The sequence below is a fragment of the Mobula birostris genome, chromosome 12 (assembly GCF_030028105.1).
Source record: "Mobula birostris isolate sMobBir1 chromosome 12, sMobBir1.hap1, whole genome shotgun sequence".
Classification (NCBI taxonomy): Eukaryota; Metazoa; Chordata; class Chondrichthyes; order Myliobatiformes; family Myliobatidae; genus Mobula; species Mobula birostris.
Genome location: NC_092381.1, coordinates 95628201 through 95655109, shown reverse-complemented (window position 1 = coordinate 95655109; position 26909 = coordinate 95628201). Strand labels below are relative to the sequence as shown.

Here is a 26909-nt window from a genome sequence, read left to right as displayed (position 1 = left end):
GTCCCTCAGTATTCCCTCCCTGAATAAGAAGGCACAGCAGTGCCTCCATTTCCTAAGGAGATTGAGGCAAGTGAGGATCTCCACACTACCCTCCCTCCACCATCTTAACTGAATTCTACAGGAGCATCCTGACAAGCTGCATCTTCATCTGGTATGGAAGCACCAGGGCACTGGACTGGAAGTCCCTCCAAAGGACTGTTAGAACAGCCGAGAGGATCACGGGTCTCCTTACCATCCACTGGGGGCATTTATCAGGAGCACTGCAATATGCAGGGCCCTTAGTATTATCAGGGATCCCACCCATCCGTCCAGCACCTTCTTTGATTTCTACCATCAGGCAGGAGACTCTGATTCATGAAGATAAGAATGGTCAAGATAGGAAACAGCTTCTTCCCTCAGGATTCTGAACTCCCTACCATATTGCATTCTAAGTGTTACCAGTTAATCTGTTCTATACCCTACAATATTTAATTTATGTACTTTACTTCGTTTATTTCTGCATGATTCATTTATAGATTTCATTCTTACTTTCCTAATTATTGTGTGTTATATGTGTGCAATGTGTACTACTGTGCTTTACACCCCGATCCGGAAAAAAGCTGTCTCGTTTGACAGTATACATGTATGTAGTTAAATGACAATAAACTCAACTTGACATGATTTGAAGTGAGGAAATTGAGAATCCAGTTGCACAGGGAGGTATTGAGGCCTAGGTGATGGAGCTTATTGATTAGTTTTGAGGAGATGATAGTGTTGAATGCAGAGCTATAGTCAATAAAGAGCATCATGGTGTATGCTTTACTGTCCAGATGTTCCAATGTTGAGTGAAGAGCCAATGAAATGGCATCTGCTGTTGACCTGTTGTGATGGTAGACAAATTGGAGCAGATCCAAGTTGTTCCTCAGGCAGGAGTGGATATGTTTCATCACCAACCCGTCAAAGCGCTTCATCACAATGGATGTAAGTGCCCTGTCCGGGCCAGATGCTTTCTGTGGTTCACTCTCCTGAAGAATGCTCTCACATTGGCTTCAGAGACTGAAATCACAGGGTTGCTGGAGGTTGTGGGAGTTTGTGAAGGTGCCTCCATGTTTTGTCATTTAAAGCAAGCATAAAAGGCACTGAGCTCATGTGGGAGCATACCTTGTTGAAACATATGTCGTTTGGTTATACTTTGTAGGAGGTGATAGCATTCAAGCCTTGCCACAGCTGTTGAACATCTTTCCGTCATTCTTGTTTGGTCCAGAATTGCCATTTTGCACATGAGATGGCTTTCTGGAGGTTGTCCACAAACCTTTTGTTACTTGGTTCCAAGACACAAATGCCATTGATCCTCATCTGGCTCTCAGCAGATTGAGGATCTCTTGGTTTATCCAGGGCTTCTAAATGATTTTGAGGGACATACCCATCCATGACTGACTTTATAAACTCTGTGACTACCATGGTGTATTCATTCAGATCCTCTTGAGTCCATTAATTTGAAGCAATCCCGAAGCCACTCCTCTGCCTCCTGCAACCACTTCTTCATTGTTGTTGGTAAGGGCAGAGAAGTCAATCTGATTTATATATGGATTTTAGTAAGGCCTTTGACTGGGTCCTCCATGCGAGTCTGTTCAGGAAGTTAGAACTTGTGGAATGCAGGGCAAGGTAATAAACTGGTTCCAAAACTGGCTTAACAATAGAATACAGAGGGGGGGAGGTAGAAGTTTTTATCTCTACATTAACTACTGGTGTCTCACAAGTATCTGCTGGGACCCTTGCAGTTTGCATGAAGGATTTGGATGCGGATGTAGAAGACACAGTAAGTTAATGAATGATACAAAGTTTAGTGGAGTTGTTGGTGTGTAAAGTAGTTTTGGGTTGCAGAGAGATACTTATGTGTTGGTGAAATGATCAACCACAGCATTTTCCTTATGTATGGACACAAATAAACAAAAAATGCCCTTTCGTACAGTTGCACGAAAAAGTTTGTGACTCATTTGCAATTACCTAGTTTTTTGCATTAATTACTCATAAAATATGATCTGGTCTTTATCTAAGTTGAATAGTGGACAAACACAATCTGTCTAAAGCAATAACACACGAACAATTGTACTTCTTGTCAGTACCAAGAACAGTGTAGGTTAAAACTGAAAAAATGTTACAAAAGCATTACTAAAGACCTGGGTGTTCATCAGTCCATAGTAAGAGAAATTGTCTACAAATGGAGGAAATTCTGTACTGTTGCTGCTCTCCCTAGGAGTGGGTGTCCTGTAACAGCAAAAGACCTGCAGAAATCTCCAGAACTTGCTAAAGTGTCTGTTCATATGTCCCGTATAAGAAAAACACTGAACAAGAATGGTGAACAAATAAGGACACAACAGAGGAAACCACGCTCTCCAAAAAAAAAATCCATTGCTGCACATCTCAAGTTTGCAAAAGACCACCTGGATGTTCCATAATGCTTCTGGGACAATGTTCTGTGGACAGATGAGACAAAAGTTGAGCTTTTCGTCCAAAATACACACCACTATATTTGGAGGAAAAAGAGCACTGCACACTAACACCAAAACCTCATCCCAACTGTGAAGCATGGTGGAAGGAGCATCATGGTTTGGGGCTGCTTTGCTGCCTCAGGGTCTGCAATCATTGAAGGAACAATGAATTCAAAATTGTATCGAGACAGGAGAATGTCAGGTTAGCCTATTGTCACCTGAAGATTAATAGAAGTTGGATGATGCAACAAGATAATAATCCGAAACACAAGAGTAAATCAAAAACAGAATGGTTTAAAAAGAGGATTGTTCTTATTTTGTAACGGCCAAGTTAAAAGTCCAGACCTGAACCCAATTGAGATGCATGCATGACCTGAAGTGGCCTGTTCATGCAAGGTATCCCAGAAATATTGATGAACTGAAACAGTTTTGGATGGAGGAATGGTCTAAAATTTCTCCTCAACTTTGTGCAAGTCTGATCAGCAGCTACAGGAAATGTTTGGTCGAAGTTATTGCTGCTAAAGGAGGTTCTATCAGATATTAAGTACAAGGGTTTACGTACTCTTTCCAGCCTGGACTGTGAATGATTATATAATGTATTCAATAAAGACGTGAAAAGTACAATTGTTTGTGTGTTATTAGTTTAGGCAGATTGTGTTTGCCTATTATTGTGACTGAGATGAAGGTCAGACCACATTTTATGAGTAATTAATGCAGAAAACTGGGTAATTGCAAACTTTTTCTTGCATCTATACGTTTTTTACATAGAAAAGTTTTATGAAATTACTTAATATCTTTGGAAATTTTTGCAAGTTTATGCATTAAGAGTTTTATTCCAGATGCATAAATACCAAGTAAATGAGTGTTTACTGCAGATAATTGAGTGAGTTTATGAAAAATTGGCAAATATAGTTCAAAATAGGGAAATTGGGGTTATGCACTTCAGGAAAAGGAATCAAACAGCGAACTGTGATCCAAATGGAGAAAAATTTGTCATCAGTGCAATGCAAAAGGATCTGGATGGTAATAGGTGTGAATCACAAATAGTTAGCAAATGGCATATTGGTCCTTCATTTCAGGGACTGAAGCTGTGAAATAGGGAAATTTATTAAAAACTTTCAGGGTATTGCCGAGGCCACATTTAAAGTATTGTGCACATATTTTTGTCTCCCTTTTTCATTAGTTGGTTTTATTGACCACAAGACAAAGGAGCAGAAGTCGGCCAGTTGGCCCATCGAGTCTGCTCCGCCATTTTATCATAAGCTGATCCATCCTCCCATTTAGTCCCACTCCCCTGCCTTCTCACCATAACCTTTGATGCCCTGGCTACTCAGATACCTATCAATCTCTGCCTTAAATACACCCAATAACTTGGCCTCCACTGCTGCCTGTGGCAACAAATTCCATAGATTCACCACCCTCTGGCTAAATAAATTTCTTTGCATCACTGTTCTGAATGGGCGCCCTTCAATCCTTAAGTCATGCCCTCTCGTACTAGACTCCCCCGTCATGGGAAACAACTTTGCCATATCCACTCTGTCCATGCCTTTCAACATTATTGTCACATTATACTGAGGTACAATGAAAAATTAATTTTGCATACCGTTCAAACAGATCAATTCATTACAATGGTACATTGACGTAGTACAAGTTAAAACAACAACAATTTGCAGAATATAGCAGTACAGTTATAGAGTGTAGTGCAAGTAGACATGAAGGTGCAAGGTTATAACAAGGTAGATTGTGAGGTCAAGAGTTCATCATACCACACTGGGGAACTATTCAATAGTCTTCTCACTGAGGGATAGAAGCTGTCCTTGATGGTCTCTTGGGCTTTTGTATCTTCTCCCTAATGGGACCAGGGGAGAAGGAGGATGTCTGAAGTGGTTAGGGGGCCCTTGATTATGTTGAATGTTTTACCGAGGCAATGAGATATAGACAGGGTCCTTGGAAGGGAAGTTGTTTGTGATGTGCTGAGCTGTGGACACAACTTTGCAGTTTCTTGTGGTCACAGGCAGAGCGGGTGCCATACAAAGCTGTGATTCTTCTGAATAGGACGCTTTCTATAGTGTATAACCAGTGTTAAGAAAATCATAGCAGAAGTATTGCTGCTTTTATTACTGATTGTGGTCTGTTGATCAGGAAGTCAAGGATCCTGTTGCAAAGGGAGAAGGTTGTCAATAAAAGGTAGTCTAGTGTAGGTGTCTTTGCTGTTCAAATGTGCAAAAGATGAGTGTAGAGCCAGGGAGAGAGCATCCTTTTCAGCAGGAGACAAATTGCAGAGGATTAAGGTCGTCTGGGAGGCTGGAGTACTATGATTGGCCTCTTGAAGTATCCTTGATTATGGATGTGGATTTATTGGTCTGTAGTCATTAAGGCACATTACCTTTTTTTTTGCTTAAATACAGTACTAGGATAATAGTAGTCTTTTTAAAGTAGGTTGAACCTCAGATTGAAGCAGGGGTTGGTTAAAAATGTCTGCAAATGACCCACCCAGCTGATTTGCACAGGATCTAATGACATGGTCAATCTCACCAGTTGGGCCAGTTACTTTTTCATTAAGGATATAATAGTATTGTAGGAAGTCTAAAAGAGATTCACAAGACTGATTCCTGGAATGAGAGGGATGTCGTATCAAAAGCAGTTGAAAATATTTGGATCTGTATTTTTGGTATTTAGAACGAATGATAGGGGTGATCTGATGGTAACGTACAAGTTTCTAAGGGGGCATGACAAAGTAGATGTTAAGATGTGTTCACCACTGGGAGAATTTTGAACAAAGGGATAAGGGGACGGTCCTTTAAAACTGATGATGCAGAGGGCAATGAATCTGGCTATTTAAAGAGTTGGTAGATAATTTCTTTGAACTACAGATTGGGTATGCCTTATCTGAAATGCTTGGAGCTGGAAGTGTTTCAGACTTCAGAATATGTAATGAAGTAGTTTGGGACTCTAATCATTTCTGACTCTGAATCTACCATTAATATAATGAACATATAATGTGTGGGGGTAACAAAAGCAGCTCAGCAGCATCAGGAGAGTATCTGAATCAGCTGTTGAACAATATCAAACAATGGCAGGCTTTCAGACTCCAACTACGATGCCATGTTTTGATTGAAAGGTTACTGTGTACTGTATTTGAATTTTACATTTCTTTGTTTTTATATGAAATATAAAAATCAGCATTGTAGACTTCTGATGTTAGATTTTCATCAGGGAGGACTTTCATAAACTCATCGATGAATTTCTCTGCTACTTCATGATCAGCAGATGGTTTATCTCTCTAATATTTTTAAAATCTTTAAACGTTTGATGCTGTGCCTTTTCTTAAATTTCTGCAGCCAGTCTGCTGAATATTCACAAATTACCTTCAATTTTCAGTTCATTGTGATAGATCTTTGCTTATTTCATGATCACCATACCATTAAACAGTACATGTTCACTCTGACATTGGTGAATTCATTCTTTCAATACATGATCCAGATCTTTTGTTTTTCTATTTTTCATTCATTCACAGACCTGTCTGTTATGCACAGAGACCTGGGAATCTTCCCAGCACCTTGTGGAATTTTCCATTTGTGACATCATGTCAGCGCTCAAAAAAAATTCACATTTCAGAGGTTTTCAGATTTTGGAATTTTGGATAAGGGGTACTCAACCTGTATCAGGGAATTCAGGACTATGGGGAATTGGCACAAAGGAGAGGTTAAGGCCTTGGGTTGAATATCCATGATCATGTTGACTGTTTGGGCAAGCTTGAGAATAGCTTGCTCTTTCTCCAATTCACTTGTAATCTTGCGTTGCCTGGCCTTAAATGCAAATGAAGTGTTATTAAGAGTTAAAGGTTATGGGGAAAAGGCAGGTAGGTGGAGATGAGTCCATTGCCAGATCAGCTATGATCTTATTGAATGACGGAGCAGGGTCAGCAGACCAGATAGCCTACTCCTCCTATTTCTTATGTTCTTAAGTGAAGGCTATCAGATGCTGTTATCAATACTTTTAATCTAGCTAACTTCTTCTAAAAAGCGAACATTTTTTAAACCATGAATTCCAAAACTGAGCACTAATCTGATTAAGAGTGGAGCAAATAACTTGCTTCCAAATCTGCAACAAACCAGAAATTCTTTGATAATTACTCTCTGGACACCTGAAAATGGAAAATGGAATAAATACTTTTTTTTTGTTTTTAAAGTGTAACACTGATGCACTTCTGCAATCTTAACATTGCTAACTCAGGCATAATGTACAATTGACTCTCTTTTATGTTCAAAACCTCTATGATTGCAGACTGAAGTAGAAATTGATCTGGTAAAAGAATTTACATGCATCAGCATCAATACACCATCTGTTTGTCCTTGATTTTTGTTTGTTGTAATGATTATCTTGCTCCATGAATCGCACTAAGAAATAAATTAGACATTTTGTATAATATGATTTGGTTGCTCTAAATTCAATTTGTCATTTAGACATGTAATTCTGACTGCTTTCAAAAACGTATGCTGATTTAGTTCCTTTTTTTTAAAAAAAAAAGTCAGTTGGAAATTAGCTGAGTTGTTTGACATATTTGAGAACATGAAATAGAAATAACTGTCGATTCTAGCACCCCTTAAGACCATAAGATATAGGAGCGGAATTAGGTCATTCAGCCCATTGAGCCTGCTCCGACATTCCATCATGGCTGATCCTTGATCCCAAATCCCACTCAACCCCATACACTTGCCTTATCATCATATCTTTGATGCCCTGACCAATCAGGAGACAATAAACTTTCGCCTTAAGTATACCTATGGTTGTGGCCTCCAATGCAGTCTGTGAGAGGGTATTCCACAGATTCACAACTCACTAGCTTAAAAAAATTCCTCCTTACCTCCGTTCTAAAAGGACGCCCCTTAATTTTGAGGCTGTGCGCTCTAGTTGTGGATACCCTTACCATGGAAAACATCCTCTCCACATCCACCCTATCTAATCCTTTCAACATTCGATAGGTTTCAATGAGATCCTCTCACATTCTTCTAAATTCCAGTGAGGCCCAAAGCTGCCAAACACTCCTCATGTGTTAACCCTTTCATTCCCAGAATCATCCTCATGAACCTCCTCTGGACTCTTCCTAATGACAACACATTCTTTCTGAGATAAGGGGCCCAGAACTGTTGACAATGTTCCAACTGCAGCCTGACTATTGTCTTATAAAGGCTCAGCATTATCTCCTTCCTTTTATATTCTATTCCCTTTGAAATAAATGCCAACATTGCATTTTCCTTCTTTACCACAAACTCAACCTGTAAATTAACCTTCTGGGTGTCTTGCAGAAGGACTTCCAAGTCCCTCTGCACCTCTGATGTTTCAACCTTCTCCCCATTTAGATAATAGTCCGCACTATTGTTCCTTTTACCAAAATGCATTATCGTACATTTCCGAACACTATTGTATCTGCCACTTTTTTGCCCAATCTTCCAATTTGTCTTAAGTCCTGCTGCAATCACATTTCTTCTTCAGCACTATCTACCCCTCCACCTGTCTTCATATCATCTGCAAATTTAGCCACAAAGCCATCAATTCCATTATCCAAATTATTGACAAACAATGTGAAAAGTAGCGGTCCCAATACTGACCTCTGAGGAACACTACTAGTCACTGACAGCCAATCAGAAAAGGCCCCTTTTATTCCCACTCGCTGCCTCCTACCTCTATCTATGCCAATATCTTTCCTGTAACACCATAGAATTTAATCTTGTTAAGCAGCCTCATGCGTGGCACCTTATCAAATGCCTTTTGAAAATCCAAGCAAATGACATCTACTGTCTCTCCTTTGTCTACCCGCCTTGTTACTTCCTCGAAGACCTCTTAACAGATTTGTCAGGCAAGATTTCCCTTTACTGTAACCATGCTGACTTTGACTTATTTTACCATTAGTGTCCAAGTACCCCACAACCTCATCCTTAATAATAGACTCCAACACTGGATTGCCATTTAGTAAACTCGTGGCTGAAGATGCACATCTCTCAATTTCCTTGCATATGAATCTTCCCAACCACAGGGTCTTGATTATGCTCTGACTATGCATCTAATATCCTCTTGATTAGAGAATTTGCAACACTCCTAGCTTTAATTGGCTGACTTTGTTTTGTGAAACTATTGCCACTGGTTTTGGACTTCACAACTAGGTGAAACAGCCTGTTGGCATACTTGGACCTTATCTTTGCCAGGCCTTGAGTGATAGAGACTTTGTTGCCAATATCAAACTTTTTTTTTCCTGAGTGTGTAGTTTAATCATGACATTGAGAGATTCAAACAGATTTGCTTATTCCTTAGGTGGGGCATGTCTTATGTGGTTGCTCTGTAAGTAGTGACCAGTGGAACTAAAATGAAAGACCAAAGTCCCACTGCAGTTTAACTGTGTTGACATAAGCACAAAGCCATGTTTTATGCAAAGTTTTCACTTTTATTGAGACCTCAATTGGAGTTCATGATCGGGGTTGTTTTGATCATTTAAAATACCTGGTAGATGAACCCATACTGTAACTCCTGAATTTGACCTGAACATATTCATGCTATGTTAAACCTAGGCCCTTTCACTGGGTATTCACCTTTGTCCCTCATGACTTAACATAGTATCTCTGAGGTTGAGATTCAAATTGAAATTACTCCTTTAATTCTACAATTTTCCTTTTATGTTTCAAGGAAAAAATCCCCCACTTTCCCAACCTCTCCTTATAACTTGTCTTCAATTCTTGACAACATTCTTGTAAATCTTTTTTGCACTGTTTCCAACTATTGATGTTTTTCCTGTACTAGAGTAATAAAAACTGTATATAATACTACAAGTGTAGCCTCTCCAACATTCATATAGCTGCAAAATAACCACCCAACTCCTATACTTAGTAGCCTAATATGCCACAGACTATCTTCACGTTCCTGTGTCCCTGTGACCCAGAGACCACCTTCACCACGCTTTTTACCTGTCGCAATCTTGTTGGTATGATTGCTTCTTATGCCTGTAGGCACTGAGTTAGTCCATTGCCAAGTAAAGGTCTTTATTCTTCTTGATGTTCCACCATTAAGACACAAAGATGTTTAAATGGGGCAAGTTGTAGAGTTATCAACATTCTGACAGGCTGACAAATAGGTTCTACCTACTTAACCATGTGATTCCTCATGATGCCCTGAGATTTATGAGGATTTGTAAATTTTTATGAATAAAGTTGCAAAACCACACTCTAACTGTATTTGGATTTGAAACATTCTGGCAACAGACATCTCAATATTTCTGCTATCACAGAATGAACAAGTCAATTTTCACATTTCTGCCACAGTCCTCTTGAAATGACACTTTCCTGTTACATTAATCTTCCTTCATGTAATGCACTTCTTCAAAATAACTGGGACCTGAAATTGTATATCTGGAAGTTCATTTTAGCTGTAACTTTGTATTTAGTTAGAAAATTTAAAGGTAGTTGGTCTTGCGTGGATGAATCACCTCCATGGCCTATGTTTGTTCAACATGAGATCCCTTTGTTCTGATTTGTAAATAAATTGGAAAGTTACAATCTGGAAGAAAAATTAGCATATTTGTCTCAACACCCATTTAAACAAGGATTAAAATTTTCCCCCCAATGAGATACAATAAAGTGCAATCATTCCTTTTCAATTAATTTTCCTCACTCCAGGTATTACAACATGTTCGCCTGCCATTGCTCAGCCCTAAGTTTCTTGTGGGAACTGTCGGATCTGACCCCCTCATAAAGAGTGATGAAGAATGCAGGTATGATTTCTCTGTTTTGCCTGCATGTGACCATTAACATTATAAATCAGGTTACCACAATTAATGTATACTTTGTGAACAGTTACAGACTTATTTGGATATACAGTTTCTTAGCCCTCAGTTTAACAATTTGTTTCAATTTTTCGTTCTGAATTCACAAGTTGCCGAACATTTGATCAAAGGTTTAAGTTGTTGTTTTAATAAAAACCTATAGTAGAAAACATGAATGCGAGCATCACATGGCCATGTTTCCTTTGGGAGTTGTACTATAAAGGACAGAAACATTTAAACAGGTGGAGGGGAGGTGGTGTCAGGCCTCAGTCACATACCTGATAATTGTAACTTTGAAATAGAATAGACATTCTGGTTGAGGAATCTTTGAGTCACTGGAAGTATACTGATCTGCTGCCTTAACAAGTGAAATGGTGCTTTCACTTGATAAATAATACGCTTGCATACGAGTTCACATTCCAACTCAGCTGTTTAAAATATAAGATGTAGAAGAGGAGAAATGAAAAGAAGAAACTAAAAGCTGAATATTACAGGCTGCATCTCTCCTGAGTGGCAGCTTGATAACACATCTCTTGCCTATCTTTATGCACAATGATGTAGAAGAATTTTAAGAGTGACTATTAATACTGTGTACTATTCTGTTTGGATAAATAATACAAACATTTCAGTGAGTGTAAACTAGAATCTAAGTGGGTAAGCTGCTGGTTAAATAGTTGCTTGCACAGTGGTACTAAGAACAAGCTGTGTTGCAAGAACTATTTAGTTCACACATGTTCCTGTTGCTTGTCAGAACTAATATCTTGTCCCATGGGGAGCAGAGTACATCACTGGAATTCAGTGTTGATCCTGACTGACTTGGTTTATGTAGACAATGAAATCTGGAGAAGCAGATAATTTTTTACATTTTAGTATTTCACAAAGTTTTTAACCATGTTCCTGAATTTTGTGTGGTCTTCTCTTTACAAAATATCAAAGGTAAAATTCAATTCATTGTCTATAAATACACTTTTTGGCCACTCAACCAGTAACCTAATAATAACCTTCCCTTCAGTGCACTGACATTTATCAAGGATAGCAAACTTGACATTGCTCACAATGTCAACCAATGTACTGAAGTGTAGAGACAAAATACTGTATAGCAAGAGCATGTCATTCTGAGAAAGCAAGCTTTGTGCAAAGTTTTAATATAAAGATGGACATGTTTTTTGTTGGATGCATTGATGACTTCTAGCCACATTTCTCTAAGTCTTGCAGTGAGAAGGAAAACAGTCTTTGTTTTCAAATTGTACAAGCTCAGATCTGTTCACAGTTTGGTTTAGAGATATGCAACATAGAAGTGGGCTCTTCATCCCACCATATCTATGTTGTACTTTTTGTCCATCTACACATCTTTTTCACTGACTCTTCCCTGGATGCTTCATCTACACATGGTTATTGTTCATTAAAGCAACCTCGTAACCTGCATTAAGATTTGTGACTTATTTAATATTGAAAGCTATGATTTCATTGAACCCTACATTGGGATGTTGCTGACTATTTTAAGTTTTTGATTCTTGCACTTTGTTTGGATTGCTCAAGCTCTAGAATTGCAATTTATAAAGCCTTGATTGCAATTATGCTAAATGGTATGTTGCCAAGAGAAAATATGAGATTTTAATAGTATAAAGGAAGGGAGTGGTATCCTTTTGCTCATAGTTGTTAATTGCAGCTTAATATCAAGTAAACTAACATACAAAAATAGTTTAGTAATTTTCTCTGGGCTGCACAGTACTTATCCCAGTAAAATTACAGCAGCAGATTACCCATTTTCTCCAAAACAGTTTCACTTGTTTAGAGAGATTGATTTTCTGTTTTTTTTCCTCTAGAATGCATACAGCAGTGCTTTAAGTCACTTCCACATTGATAAATTTTGCCTAGTACATTTTTTTTACATAGTAATAGTAAATGCTTATTTCAAAAAAAAAAATTCTGCGTATTTGTTATGCCTATGTTGAAGCAATTGCGGGTGAAATGGATAAATCGGTGACCTGCTGCTGGGTATGTTATAGAGCCGCTGAGGCAGCCTTTCTAGAGTGACAACTTGTATAGAACATAGAATAATGCAGCGCTGGATAGGCTACTCAGCCCACGATATTCCAGTCAATGCTAATTCATGCTAAGTATCCTCCTTTTGCATATCCATATCCCTTTGTTCCCTTCATGTTCTCTTAAACTCTTCTAAGCGCTCTTAAATTCTACCAAACTAGCTGACTCTAATCATCCAGGCAGCTACCATACTTTGCATTTTTTTTGCCCTTAAAAATTCCCCCTCTAACCTTAAAAGCATGTCTCTGGTGATTGACATTTTGAACCTGAGGAACAGATTCTAACTGTTTACACCTCTGTGCCTCTTGCAATTAAAAAAAAACTTCTTTCAAGTCTCCCCTCAGTCTTTGATGCACTTAGGAGAACAACCCAAGTTTCCCAGCCTGTAGTTATTGCTCATGCCCTCTAATCCAGGCAGCATCCTGGCAAATGGCTTCTGTACTCTTTCCACAATCTCCACATCTTTCCTATAATGGGGCAACCAGAACTACATGCAATATTCCAAGTACAGCCTGACGGAAGTTTTGTATAACTGCAGTATGACTTCCTTACTCTTATACTTAACACCCCTATCAGGAAGGCAAGCCTTCTTTAACACCAGTTTATCCAGGTGTGTAGCTATTTTCAGTGAACTATGGCCCTGGACCCCAAGATCCCTATGTACTTCAGCAGCAGTAAAAGGCCTAATATTAATTATACTTTTTCTTCTCTGTTGACCTGCTGAAATACAACACCTCACACTTACCAGATTAAATTGCATCTGCCACCTCTCTGCCCATATATGTACTGATTTATATTCTGCTGTATTCTTTGATAGTCCTTGATATTGTCCACATTTCCACCAATCTTAGTGTTAACTGCAAACTTGCTAATCCATCCACCTACATCTTCATTCAAGTCATTGATATACAGTGCCTATAAAAAGTATTCACCCCCTTTGGATGTTTTCATGTTTTATTGTTTTACAACACTGAAGCACAGTGGATTTAATTTGGCTGTTTTTGAGACTGGTCAACAGAAAACGATTCTTTCATGTCAAAGTGAAAATAGGTCTCTACAAAGTGATCTAAATTAATTACAAATATAAAACACAAATAATTGATTGCATAAATTATTCACCCCCTACAAGTCAGTATTTGGTAGATGCACCTTTGGTAGCAGTTACACCCTTGAGTCTGTGTAGATAGGGTCTCTGTCAGCTTTGCGCATCTGGACACTGCAACTTTTCCTCCATTTTTTACAAAACTGCTCAGGCTCTGTCAGATTGCATGGGGATTGTGAGTGAACAACCATTTTCAAGACCAGCCACACATTCTCAATTGGATTGAGGTCTGGTCTCTGACTTGGCCACTCCAGGAAATTGACTTTATTGTTTTTGAGTCATTCCAGCTTTGGCTTTATGCTTGGTGTCATTGTCTTGCTGGAAAAAGATCATCTCCAAAGTTGCAGTTCTCTTGCAGACTACATCAGGTTTTCCTCCAGGATTTCCCTGCATTTTGCTGCATTTGTTTACTCTCTACCTTCACAAGCCTTCCAGGGCCTGCTTCAGTGAAGCATCCCCACAGCATGATGTAGCCACCACCATGCTTTATGGTAGGGATGGTGTGCTTTTGATGATGTGAGGTGTTTGGCTTATGCCAAACATAGCATTTAGTCTGGTTAAAAAGCTCAATTTTGGTTTCATCAGACCCAAGAACCTTCTTTCAGCTGACTTCAGGGTCTCCCACATGCCTTCTGGCAAACTCTAGATGAGATTTCATGTGAGTGTTCAACAATGGCTTTCTCTTTGACACTCTCCATAAAGTTGCAACTGGTAGAGCACCCAGGCAGCAGTTGTGTGCACAGTCTCTCCCATCTCAGCCACTGAAGCTTGTAACTCCTCTAGAGTTGTCATAGGTCTCTTGGTGGCCTCCCTCACTAGTCCCTTCTTGCACTGTCACTCAGTTTTTGAGGACTACCTACTCTAGGCAGATTTACAGCTGTGCCATATTCTTTCCATTTCTTGATGATTGACTTAACTGTACTCCAGTGACTTGGAAATTTTCTTGTATCCATCTCCTGATTTGTACTTTTCAATAACCTTCTCACGGAGTTGCTTGAAGTGCTCTTTTGGCTTCATGGTGTAATTTTTGCCTGGATACAACTCACCAGCAGTTGGACCTTCCAGCTACAGATGTATTTTTACTACAAACAATTGAACTACCTTGACGGCACACAGGTTTCCATAAGCAGGTCTCCATTTAACTTAACTAACACCAATTTGCTGCACTAGTGATGACTTGGTGTGTCATATTTAAGGGGGTGAATATGTATGCAATTAATTTTTTTGTGATTTATATTTGTAATTAATTTAGACTACTTTGACATAAAAGTTTTTTTTGTTGATCAGTGCCAAAAAAGTGATTCAATGTTATAAAATACTAAACATGAAAATTTCTGGGGTGGGGGGGGTGGTGGTGAATATATTTTATAGGCACTGTAATATTGCAAACAACAGACATTCCAGCACCACTTCTTGCGGAACACCACTGGTAACAGACTTCCACTTCTACTCTATTTCTTCTGCCTGTTTGGAAATGATCTGTGGATCCTGATCAGCATCTTCTCATGGCAGTATTTTGTGGCTGATAATTCAGTACAGGATGTATTATTTATCTTCCTGCTCTGTTAACTTTAATTGTTTTTTCATATGTACAACAGTTAAGTTCTATATAAGAAAATCACTACATTGTTTCTTGTCTCCTTTTTACAGAGACCTTGTTGATGAAGCCAAAAATTATCTGCTTTTACCACAAGAACGGCCCCTAATGCAGGGTCCAAGGACGAGGCCTCGTAAACCTATCCGATGTGGCGAGGTTTTATTTGCAGGTTTGTAATCTTGCGTAAAATTTATCTTTTAACAGTTCTTAAGATATCAGCTTGTTTTAAGATTTGACTAAAATATACCGTAGATAATGGATGACTTTTGACTTGAGCCACCGTGTGTTTCAGATTTGTTAATGATATTGGAATGTAGCTAAAATTAAGATGGGCCAAAGATTTATGATAAAAAGAAGTTGAGATTATTAATATCATTAAAAAAGTTTAAGAGAAATTAACAGGTCTAAAACAGGACAAATCTGTTAAAACTAATAGCTGACATCAAAGTGTTCCGAAAAAGGTGGCTTTAGTTGGTGATTATTTTACCAAATTCCCTAGATTGTGGAAACCAGCAGGTTGGAGGGAAACAAATGTAACTTATATACTTGGAGGAGGAAGGAGAGGAAAACATCAAGGAACTCTAGACAAACCAGCCAGATACTGTTTATGACAAAACGATGAAATCCATCAATAAGATCAAGGGCACTCAAAAAATCATGGTGACAAGGCAAGAGTCAGCATGTTTATTTTAATGAATAAAAATTGTGTTTGACAGAGTTAATACAAGTTATTAGATTGGTTATAAATAGCACAGACATGGGATAACTACTGGGAAGTAAATCTAATTCCCAAAATCTATTTGAGGTGCCATAAAAAGATAGTCACCAAAAATGAGGCTCAGTCTGGGTTTGAATTGGTTGCATAGGTAAGAATAGGAAACAAAGTAAGAATAAACAGGTTGACTTCAAGTTAACAGATGATTGAATAATATGGCAAATATTTTCACACCTGAACTCTTGTTTAGTTGGAGGTTGGTGCAGTGGGGATGCAATTTCGAGCGTTGAGCGCTATGATCCTCAGACCAATGAATGGCGAATGGTAGCTTCTATGAGCAAACGGCGGTGTGGAGTAGGGGTCAGCGTGCTAGATGATCTTCTTTATGCAGTGGGTGGACATGATGGCTCATCATATCTAAACAGTGTAGAGAGGTAAGGTGCAATCTTGTGTGTGTGTGTGTGTGTATTTGTGTGTTTGTGGTTCAAAACTCTGAATACATTTTGTTCCCCATATTCTTTCCTCATTGATGAATACTGTATTTGTACACCTGCAAAATAAATCAGTCAGTCAAACTGATATATAAGATTATACCTTTTACATGATTAATTTTAACTTCAAGTTAATAACCTCACTAAGTACCCACATACAGTTTAGATTTTTAAAAAAGTATATAATATTGCATAGGTGCATCGAGTATACCCAATGAGCAAAGTCCTCTGCATTACCATCTGTGGATGCAAAAAATAGAGACTGATGATCAGCAGATAGTTTTGCTATCTGTCTCATTTAGTTACACAGAATGTCTCATGTGCACATTTAGATGGTAGCTGAAAGTAGTTGGGCTCAAGACAATTCCTTGAGACAGACCTCCAATAAAACTCTGCAGCTGAGATGATTGCCAACAGCAACCATTGTCATTTTTGCTGAATCTAATTCTAGTCAGCAGAGAGCATTATCTCATTAGCACTCCCTTCCTCCCACCAATCTCCTCGCCCTTGGCTGTACTCTGGTTCAGCATCTTGTCACCAATAATGTTTGTGTATTTGAATAGTTAATTTGAATCTGAGCCAAATGATCAAAGAAGAACCTAAAATTAGAATTAGTGAATCAATGAGTAACCAGGCCGTGACGGTTTCCAACAAGAGATCCTAATTACTTCTAGTTTTTTTAATGATGTGAATCCCCTACCATTAGTCACCTTAACAACCATATTGTAGCTTCAAGAGCAGCCCTGTCTGTGGCTATGTAATTTGTGGCAAATGCCTTATCCGACTTCACAGATTCTTTCCATCACCTACAAGGTGCAAGTCAGGAGTTTAATTGAATGTTTGCTCCAACAAAAACCAAGAAGTCGAAAAAGTAACAAAGCTCAAATCTTAACTCCATCTAAGACAAAGCAGTTAACTTGATTATCACTTTTATTGCCAGCTTAAAAATTCAGTCTTTTTCAAGAGTAACATTGTTGTGTACCATCTGCAGAATGCTGTGCAGTTACTCATAAAGGCTTCTTTGACTGAATCATCAAACCTCATTACTTCCATTCTAAAGGTCAAGACCATCAACTGAAGGAGAATCATACCACTACCAAATTCCACTCCCATGTCATGTGCCATCCTGACTTGGAAATACATCGTTTTTCCTTTAGTGTGGAAATGTACATTAAACGTGATGCAATTCAAGAAAGCAACTTGCCATCTTTTCTGAGGATAGACAATAAATGCTGACCTTCCTAGGCCACCTCAGGGTATAAACTTTAAAAAATAGCTATAACGACTCTGTCAAAGCTGTTTCTAGTATCTCAAACAGTCCTATTGGTATTTCATTTTTCTAGCCAAATTCCACTTTTTAATGGAATTTGATCATTGGCATAATGATAAATATTTTAAGTGGATGATACCTGCTTTCTGGTCTATCTGTCTTTTGTCTTTGTATCTCTTGCTATATTTACACTGACTTAAAATGCTATATCGGATTTCCACCCAACTGGTATTAGTAATGTAGTTGAGAATTGAATTTTGTTCGGCTGCATCTGCACCTGTTTCCTTAAACATAAAACAACATGTTTGTTGAATTATTGAATTCAGTACATGTCTTTTCCATGCCCCCACATGTGGATTCATTCTTCAGATAAGAACATTCAATTTCAGGCATTCAATTTCAATTGGAGACAATATAGGAAGCACAGTAGTTATCCATGCCATTTTTGCTCAAGTATAAAGAAACACATAAAAAGAAACTAATGTAAAAAATCAAAGGGACAAGAAGTATTGCACAATTAAAATTATCCTTGAATTTTATTATTTCCGTTCTAATATTTGATAAAGCCTGGGAGGATAATTATTCCTTTAATGTAGCGTTTGCTTTTTTTTGTAATACTTAAGTTTTAAGAGAAATAAGTCTTAAGGTCACAAATTCCACTCGCAGTGTACTCTGTAATTGCGAGTGCTCTGAAACTAGGCATATGTTTTTAATTTTTTAATAATTAAACTTTTAGATATGATCCAAAGACCAACCAGTGGAGTAGTGACGTGGCTCCCACCAGTACATGTCGGACCAGTGTTGGCGTGGCAGTTTTGGGAGGGTATCTGTATGCTGTAGGTGGCCAGGATGGCGTCTCTTGTCTGAACATTGTGGAAAGGTAAACTTGTGGAGTGTTTCTTCCTAACGTGATCTGATAGCAGTAATTGTGTGGTGCAGTAAGTAGCATAGCAATGTTGCCTGTCAACATGCCGCGTTATGGAGTGGACAAGCACCAGTGTGTGTTTGTGATTCCGCTCTGTGGGGTCTGCTCTCACACAGGCTGTTAGTGAAAGGACAAAGTGAAAGCAAGAAGTTTTTTCATCACGGATAACTACAATGCTTCAATGCCTCTTCACTGGTTAAATATTAAAGTACTTGTCAAGCTACAGAACCATGACATTTAATTCCCCAGCCACAGAAAATCTACATCAAGGGGAGCTTCAGATCATAATCTTATATATAAGGTAATGCATTACTGGCAGCCTGGTGCCTTGATGGAAGTGGATAATATCTATACCAGAAACCTGATTTGAAACTTGAAATGCTGATATATTAGAGGGCACTCATAGTATAGGTAGTATGCTTGGTTATGATGCTTATTATTCCAGAGGGGTGGTGGTGGGAGGGATAGGGTTCACTTGTATATATCTCTCCCTTTATTTTCAAATTCTAGATCCTTTCACTGATTTGTAGATGTGAACAAAATAATGTATAAACAATCAATTTAATGATAGGTGCAAAATATGAAAAGTATTACTTCAGTAATGCATCTTGATGTTTTGCTTTATTTAAGATTAACACATTCTGACAAATAATTTTTGCATTCCTTCCCCTTTGACCATTCCTCCTTTCTCTGCATCTCTCAGCCTTAATCACTCTGAGATCGATTTTGAGGAGATCTGGCTGTATCTATGCTCTAATGACTGATTATTTTTAGGGTTATGAGAATGAGTGGATTAAATTGCCTTTAAGTTCTGTTATTTTTCCTCACTTCTTAGAAAGGCATTTCTTTTACTTTTACTTTCCTGACATCTTTCCAGTGATTACACTGTAGTGCAGCAAGTTGGCACAGATCAGCAGGCTACCTACATAAAGAATGCTTGTGTATTCAACTTCATGTACTCTGGCAACTGTTCTGCTGTTTTATACGAACTCCCTGATAAATAGACAGCAGTATTACTAGATATCTAGAAATAAAGTTTTGTGGATGCTGGAAATCTGAATTAAGAACAGAAATTGTTGGAAATATTTAGCAGGTCAGGTGGAATCTGTGGCCAGAGAAACAGAAATAAAATTGAAAGTAAGTGACCTTTCACTAGAACAAAAAGGTCATGAAGTAGAAATGCTGACCATGTTTCTCTTGATATAGATGCTGCCTGATCTGCTAAGTATTTCCAATATTTGTTATTTTTCGTTTCCATATTACTAGATATTTTGAATTCATTAAGTCTTTTTATTATATATGTTGTTACTTGGCCCAATACAAAGGAATTTTAATTTTAAACTCTATTATAAATTTTCATACAACAGATGTCCAGGTTTTCCAAGATATGGTATATTTATTGCACATTTTAAGATCGGTATTGATTTAGAAGAACGGTGTTTGGAAGAGGATTTTTAACAAAATCAGCAGTCCCTTAAGACCCAAAGGAACTCCTTCAAGTTGGTCTTCATTGAATTATATCTTCCTCCAGTTATCCTGGTCTGCATAATTTAAAATATGCGAGATCAAAAATAAATTGAACGATGCATACTTAACTAATTTGATTCAACTGTGAATATACGAGAGATCTTTCAGTGCAGATGGTTGGAAATTCGATCTTTGCTTTCAGTGGTTCTGCATGAAGTGATACAGGCAAAAATATTTTCATTCTAGGTTTGACCCGAAAGAGAATAAATGGGCACGTGTGGCTTCAATGAGTACCAGACGGCTAGGTGTGGCAGTTGCTGTATTAGGTGGATTTCTTTATGCTGTTGGTGGATCTGATGGTACTTCTCCCCTTAATACTGGTATGTTTATTCTGTGTAGAAAGATTTATGTATTTATTTATTTAGTGACACGGCACAGAGTAGGCCCTTCCGGCCCTTCGAGCAATGCCACCCTAGCAACCTCACAAGCCTGGTTAAATCTAACCTAAACATGGGACAATTTACAATGCATAATTAACCTACCCAGTACGTCTTTGGATTGTGGGAGGAAACTGGAGCATCCAGGCAAAACTCACACATTCCGTGGGAAGAATGTACAGAGACTCCTTACAGAATGGCACCAGAATTGAACTCCAAAATCCAGAACTCCCCACAATGTAATAGCATCGTGCTAACCACTATGCTACAGTGGTGCTCAAATTCTGTTATTCCATTATGACAGTGACTCCATAATTCATATCCCTGTGCAGTATGATTTACAATTAGAGCCTGAAACAGAATTAATTTTTGAGAATACCACAGTGTAAGAACATTTTCTTTTATCAAAGATCCAGAAAATAAATAATGATGTACTTGTAAATGTTGTGTAGGCGACAGTGTCCAGCTACCTTAGTGGTGAGACTTGACCCTCTGTGTATTGTTTCATGGGTCCTTTTTTCACTATGGAATAGAAGGTGCTGCACACAAGGAGCTGAAATGAGCCCTTTTTGCACTAAAAAGGTAACTAAAAATTAACAACTGAGTATTCTTATATAATGTCTTTGTGCATAGGCTTGAGAACTGATCGGGTTGTTAATACAGCTCCTTTTGGACTGAGGAAAGTGGTTTGTAACACAAAATCCAATAGAAAGTGACATTTGGATTTATAACTTTTGAAAAGTATGCAAGATGCACAACTGTAGGGAGAGAGGGATATTTCAGATCAGAGGAGAACTTCCATGGTACTATGGTGGCTGATCAAGATTGGCTTGTATTTTCTACCTGTAGTTGAACGCTACAGTCCACAGGAAAACCGATGGCATACCATTGCACCGATGGGAACTCGCCGAAAGCACTTGGGATGTTCTGTTTACCAGGACATGATTTACGCCGTTGGAGGAAGAGATGATACCACAGAATTAAGCAGTGCTGAGAGGTTCAATCCCCGTACTAACCAGTGGTCTCCAGTTGTGGCTATGACATCACGGAGGAGTGGGGTGAGTATAGATCCTAATGAAGCAGATGTGAATTGGATTTCCAGAGTAAAACAGCAATGCTTCATTAGAATAATAAAATAGAAGGATGTTGAATAGTCTTTGCACAAGATACCTCAAGCTGGTCAGCCACTGCCAAAACGGGATTAAAGCAAAAAAGTCATTTTCTTTCAAATCCCATCTTGGCAATGGCTGTCCAGCTTGAGATATCTGTAGACACCTTGTTAATCTTAACAAAATAGGTGCTAGATTTTGAAAACTTGGAGGGACTAATATATAAAACAATTTTCACTGAGCCACGTGATATTGTTGTATAGTTTGCATGTTCTCCCAGTATATGGTCTGTTGGCTTTTTGCATGGATTCAGTATAACCTTTATTCTGTCCCTCAAAGCCACATTGGTCACTCACACAACAGTTGTCCTTGTATCGTTATTGTGGCTTTATTCCATGTGCAGGGTGAATGTTTTGAGAGTAATGAAAAGAGCTGTGAATAGTTAACTCTCTTGTTCTATCTTTGATTGCAAGTTGGCAGCAGGCCAATACTTTTCTGTCTGATCTCTAACCTCATATTCTCTACCTTACATCGATCTTAACCTCACAAATAAATGCTTAGATCTGCAGTGAAGTCAAGATTTAGAATTGACCAGATTAGCTGATCGTGGATAGTAACACAAATATACACACTTTAATTCCTGTAAGATGATAATAATCAAATAACCTTCAGAAACTCTATGTAAGTACTCTAAAAATACATTTTGAACAATGTGAAAATTAGTTTCCATCTATCCTATCAAATTTATTGAGCATCAAAAATACATTAATTTGATAACCACATGTTCAAGGGAATACAAGCCAATCCTATACTATTTCAGTAGACAGTTATCTAATATTCCCAGTATGCCCATTTATATTTGCACCATGTACTGTATACCTTAATAAGGTTCAACTTCCCAACTTGCTTATATCTTTCCAGTGCCTTGGGATATTCAGGAGGCTCATTTTTGATTTGATCTTTCACCAAGAAGAGTGATAGAATTTGTATTCTTTAGTTGCCCAGCACCAGATTCTTGAAACATACTCATTCTATTCTGAGATCAGTCACAGGAAGAAATTAAAAGGCAGACAAAGCATCCTTGAAGCAACGCAACATCCCTTCTGACTCCTAGGAGTCCTTTATGTTCACTCAAAATGGAGGAGTATTAGAGATGATATTGAGAATGGTGAGTTTATTTATCAGGATAAGATAGAGACCTTGTGAAAATGTCAAAAGAAGTGTCCCACTTTACAAACAACACTCCTATGTATTCTATCGTCTAAGATGCTAACAGAGTGCCTCAGCTATAAAAACCACTGCCTCACAGCACCAGCAACCCAAGTTCAATCTTGTATTCAAGTGCTGTCCTTGTATAGTTTGCATGTTCTCCCAGTGCCTGCATATTTCCTATTGGTACTCCAATTTCTTCTCAGATATGCAGATTGGTAGTTTAGTTGAACATTGTAAATTGCCTCTGGTGTGTAGGTGAATAGTAGACTCTGGAGGCTTAGGGAAGGCAGATTGGGTGGGGGTACAATTGCTGCAATTGAATAATTGCTGTGGAGTGGTCTCAGTGGGATAATGGGTCTGTTTCCATGCTGTATCTGTCTTTGTCTGTGATTTCCACCTTGGCTTCATCAGCCACCTCAGAACTCTCAAAAGTGGCTGAAAGCATCATTTCCAAGCTATATTGTGAACGAGGAAGGAAGAGAAAATAAATTAGATTTTTTTTTTTTGCCTTTTATGAACTAAATCTTCAATTATAATTCACCAATTAAGTCTTGAATTCCCTTGGTTTCACTGCTTCATTGAATAGAAGTTATCACTAAGACACGTATCTAAATTACTTTTGATTAAAATAAATTCTTCTGAATTTTTCATCTATTTGATTGTTAAAGTTCCTAAGTTAGCTAGAACTTTTTAAGATTCAGTATATGTTCCCTACTGTCGTGCTTAGTACTTCTGTTTATGAGCTGAAGATGCCATAGACTTTGCTAACTACTCTTTCAATATGTTTGACGTTCTTCAAAGATCATGCACATGTAACCCTCATCCTACCAGGTCTCTCTCCTACACTTCTTAGAACTCTGGTGTTTATAACTATGCATTACTTCAACTATAATGTACCACCTCACACTTCGCAGTATTAAATTCCATCTGCCAGTCATCTGTCTGTTGTACTGCCTGCCTGCATCCTGCTGTTTCTGATTGGTATCATCTTTACTGTTTCCTGCATTTCCTGTTTTGGTCCATCAGGAAATCTTCCTGTTGTGACTAAACTAAAACTGAGTCAAAGGGAAGCTATAACTGGGAAATATAAAATTCTCTATTCACACAACAAATCCAAGAGAATCTCACTCACCTGACAATATTTTGTACTTCAACAGAAAATTAACAATAAACAGTTACCAACAGTTTCAATTGCTTTGATCGCCTACTTAACTTTAACATTCTAAATATAGTCCGGTAAATTTACAGATTACATTTTTTTCACAATGGTGGCACATCCCAACTAGCAGAAGCTCTTTATATTGTATATTCCAGGATGTACCCCCTTTGCTCTTGTGTTGAGGGTGGCTCCATGAATATACAATTTACCAGAAAGCTAAGAGACAAAGCAGATCTGTCGTGCACTGTGCATTAAGAGGCAGGGATACACTTTTAACAATGTGGTAGTAGCAGTAATATTTGCCCATTGTCTTCTATTAGCTTCAAATAGACAGAATCAGAATGTCCCATAATATCATAACTCCAAAATTATCCCTAACACATTCTAAGCACATCCTGCTATCATTACTTTATCTGACCTCCTTGTAACTCCAGGAATCGATAGACTCTTAACAGCCTTCTGAAATGGAGAATGAATATCCAAAGTCTTGACCTAAACCTTCAACAACCCCTTCGCTTGCACAGATGCTTGACAGCTGAGTTCTTCAAGTAGCTTATTTTTTTTGTTGCCTTCTGAAATGGCCTTGCAGGTCACACAATTGTATCATAACCCCCATATTAAAACAGAAAGGAAGCATGCAACCAGACACCCTGCATCAACAAGGAACCAAGTTCATTCACAGTAAGGTCACTCTCAGATGTATGAGGACTGCTGCCTCCAGTGGAAGAGTTCTCCTACATCCCCTCAGATAAAGGCTTTAATATAGTTTAATGATGTCCTTTAGACAAAATGCCAGACTCCTCCATCACAAACATTAGGAATATCCTGTACCTCTAGCACCGGGGGTTTTCCAGCATTGACAAGGACACTGCTTTGAGTGACTATGTTTGAAGAATATTGGGGATAGTTTGCCAATTGCACAAATTGAAATTTAATTTCCTCTGTGCTATGTGGCTACATGACCAGATGGCCAGTTTTTGTGTAGGATATTAGGAAGATTAGAGTTTTATTGGGCATAATCTTGTTTTGCGGATGAATTGTGGTTGTGACAATGCATCAGCAAGACAGGATTTTGCCTAGTGGAGCCCTGTCCTTATTTTTACTTGGTGTTTTTTCTGAAAGATGGTTGTCAGTGGGATTGGGGTTGTGGGAAGCATCTACTGTTGAAGGATGTAAGGATTTTTCTTTAGTGATATTTGGCTGAATCCTGGAGCTATACACCTTGGTTTTAGAGAGGAACTATGACATTGTCAAAAGCCTTGTGTCTCTGAATTATTCTTTGGAGGTATTGGTGTCAATATAAGATGATCGTATGTCACCCTTAACTTGTGTTCATTTCCTTAGAAGCTGTGAACTTGCCACACCTTAGTGTATAGAATTACTTCATTTGACTGGAGGTATCAAACTTGGAGTAGAGCTATCCTGAACATTTTCAGCCACTAAAGAGCTCTATAGATAATATATTGGACTGCTCAGGTTCAGTTACTCAATCTGGGATGCCCTACATTTAAGTATATTCACTATGAACCTAGAACTTGAGGTAGATTTGCAGTGTCTAATTTTTGCTAGGATTCCCCAGTATTGTACTGGAAGTCACTTCTCAGTTGACATGTTTGGCCTGACCTAGCACCACTATTCCCTGTGATATTTTTTTTTTTTACAGCTCGCATACCAGCATTTGCTCTGAGCAGGAAATTTTTAGACAACCTGAAAACTGTGTGGCACTTACTATAAAACATTATATACAAGAAAATTGCAGCTTAGAGGGAACAGTGCCTAACAGAAGATTGAAGTCCTTGTTGATTCTAACTGGCATGCAGGGCACAGATTTAGAAGACAATACAGATGGGAAGCTGTAATTTTTAATTATTTTAATTTAATTATTTGAATCTTTATTATTTGTTTAATTTTAAAGCTCAAGTGTCTCAGTGTCAGACATTGAAGTTACTAAAATCACTGATGGTTTTGACAGAAGACAAAAGATCACCAATTTAAACTGTTTCCCTTCATTCCCTGCACAAACAATACAAGTATTAGGCTAAATGCCTCTTGCACTCCTATTGTGTCAGCTTCCGCCACTATCCCTGGCAGTCCATTCAGGTACTGTTAATACTCAGCAGGTTAGGAAGCATCTGTGGAAAGAGAAATTGTTATTGTTTCAGTTCAGTGCTGTTTTATCAAAATTGGAAAAGTGGAGGAAACTTGCATGGGTTGGAAAGAATGCATAGAATTAAATGAATGATAGGATGCAGACCAAAGTTGCCTTGGTAACAATACTTTCAAAGCTGTCTAGTTAATAGATGAATGAAGTCATTTTATATATTTAAAAAGAACAAAAGGACATAGTGGACCTGTAAGATGCAGAACCGGGTAGTTCCTGGAAACTTGGGCTGCTGGATCAGACAGCATTTGTGTGATGGAAAAACTGAGCTAAGGTTGCAGGTAAATGACCTTGAAACTGGTCAGTTCAATTCTTTACGATTACGAAAGGGAGGTTATTTGAAATTATTGAACTTTGAATCCAGAGTCCCAAGGGCAGCCAGTTGCCTCGGCAGAAGATAAAATGATCTTCTTCAAACTTGTATTGACGTCAGTAGAGCAGCCCGAAATGTTGACTATACTCTTTTCCATAGATGCTGCCTGACCTGCTGAGTTTCTCCAGCATTTTGTGTGTTACCAGTTCTTTTGCTAATTTACAAGCCAATTCATCTAAGGTCAATGCAATTTTGTCTGGCTAATAATGGGTAAATACATTAGTGCATTTTTATAAACTCATAACATTTTGCATTGTCAAAACTGATAAAACAAAATTTTTAAGTGGTAAAAATATTTGAAATCTTTTCCTAAAGTATGTACATTTTGCATTGATTCAGTTGGATCTCTTTTCATGAAAGTGTTTAATTTACATGTGCAAATGGTGCGTCTTTACAAAGGAAGAACATGTCAATCTGATTATTTTTTCTCTTTTTCATAGGTTGGCCTTGCAGTTGTTAATGGACAGCTGATGGCAGTGGGTGGGTTTGATGGTACAACTTACTTGAAAACCATTGAAGTTTATGATCCAGATGCAAATACGTGGAGGTGAGCACAAATGG

The 26909-nt window shown here is 38.2% G+C and overlaps 1 protein-coding gene across 2 annotated transcripts in view; it reads left to right on the top strand.

Moving 5' to 3' along the window:
• Positions 1 to 26909, top strand: part of klhl20 (kelch-like family member 20) — a 70303-nt gene that overhangs the window by 34706 nt on the left and 8688 nt on the right. For both annotated transcript variants that reach the window (XM_072274335.1, XM_072274336.1), the window contains exons 4-10: positions 10139 to 10233; positions 15083 to 15198; positions 15995 to 16178; positions 18242 to 18385; positions 20144 to 20277; positions 21184 to 21392; positions 26789 to 26895. In XM_072274335.1, the coding sequence (XP_072130436.1) occupies positions 10139 to 10233; positions 15083 to 15198; positions 15995 to 16178; positions 18242 to 18385; positions 20144 to 20277; positions 21184 to 21392; positions 26789 to 26895 (989 nt within the window). The remainder of the gene's footprint in view (positions 1 to 10138; positions 10234 to 15082; positions 15199 to 15994; positions 16179 to 18241; positions 18386 to 20143; positions 20278 to 21183; positions 21393 to 26788; positions 26896 to 26909) is intronic.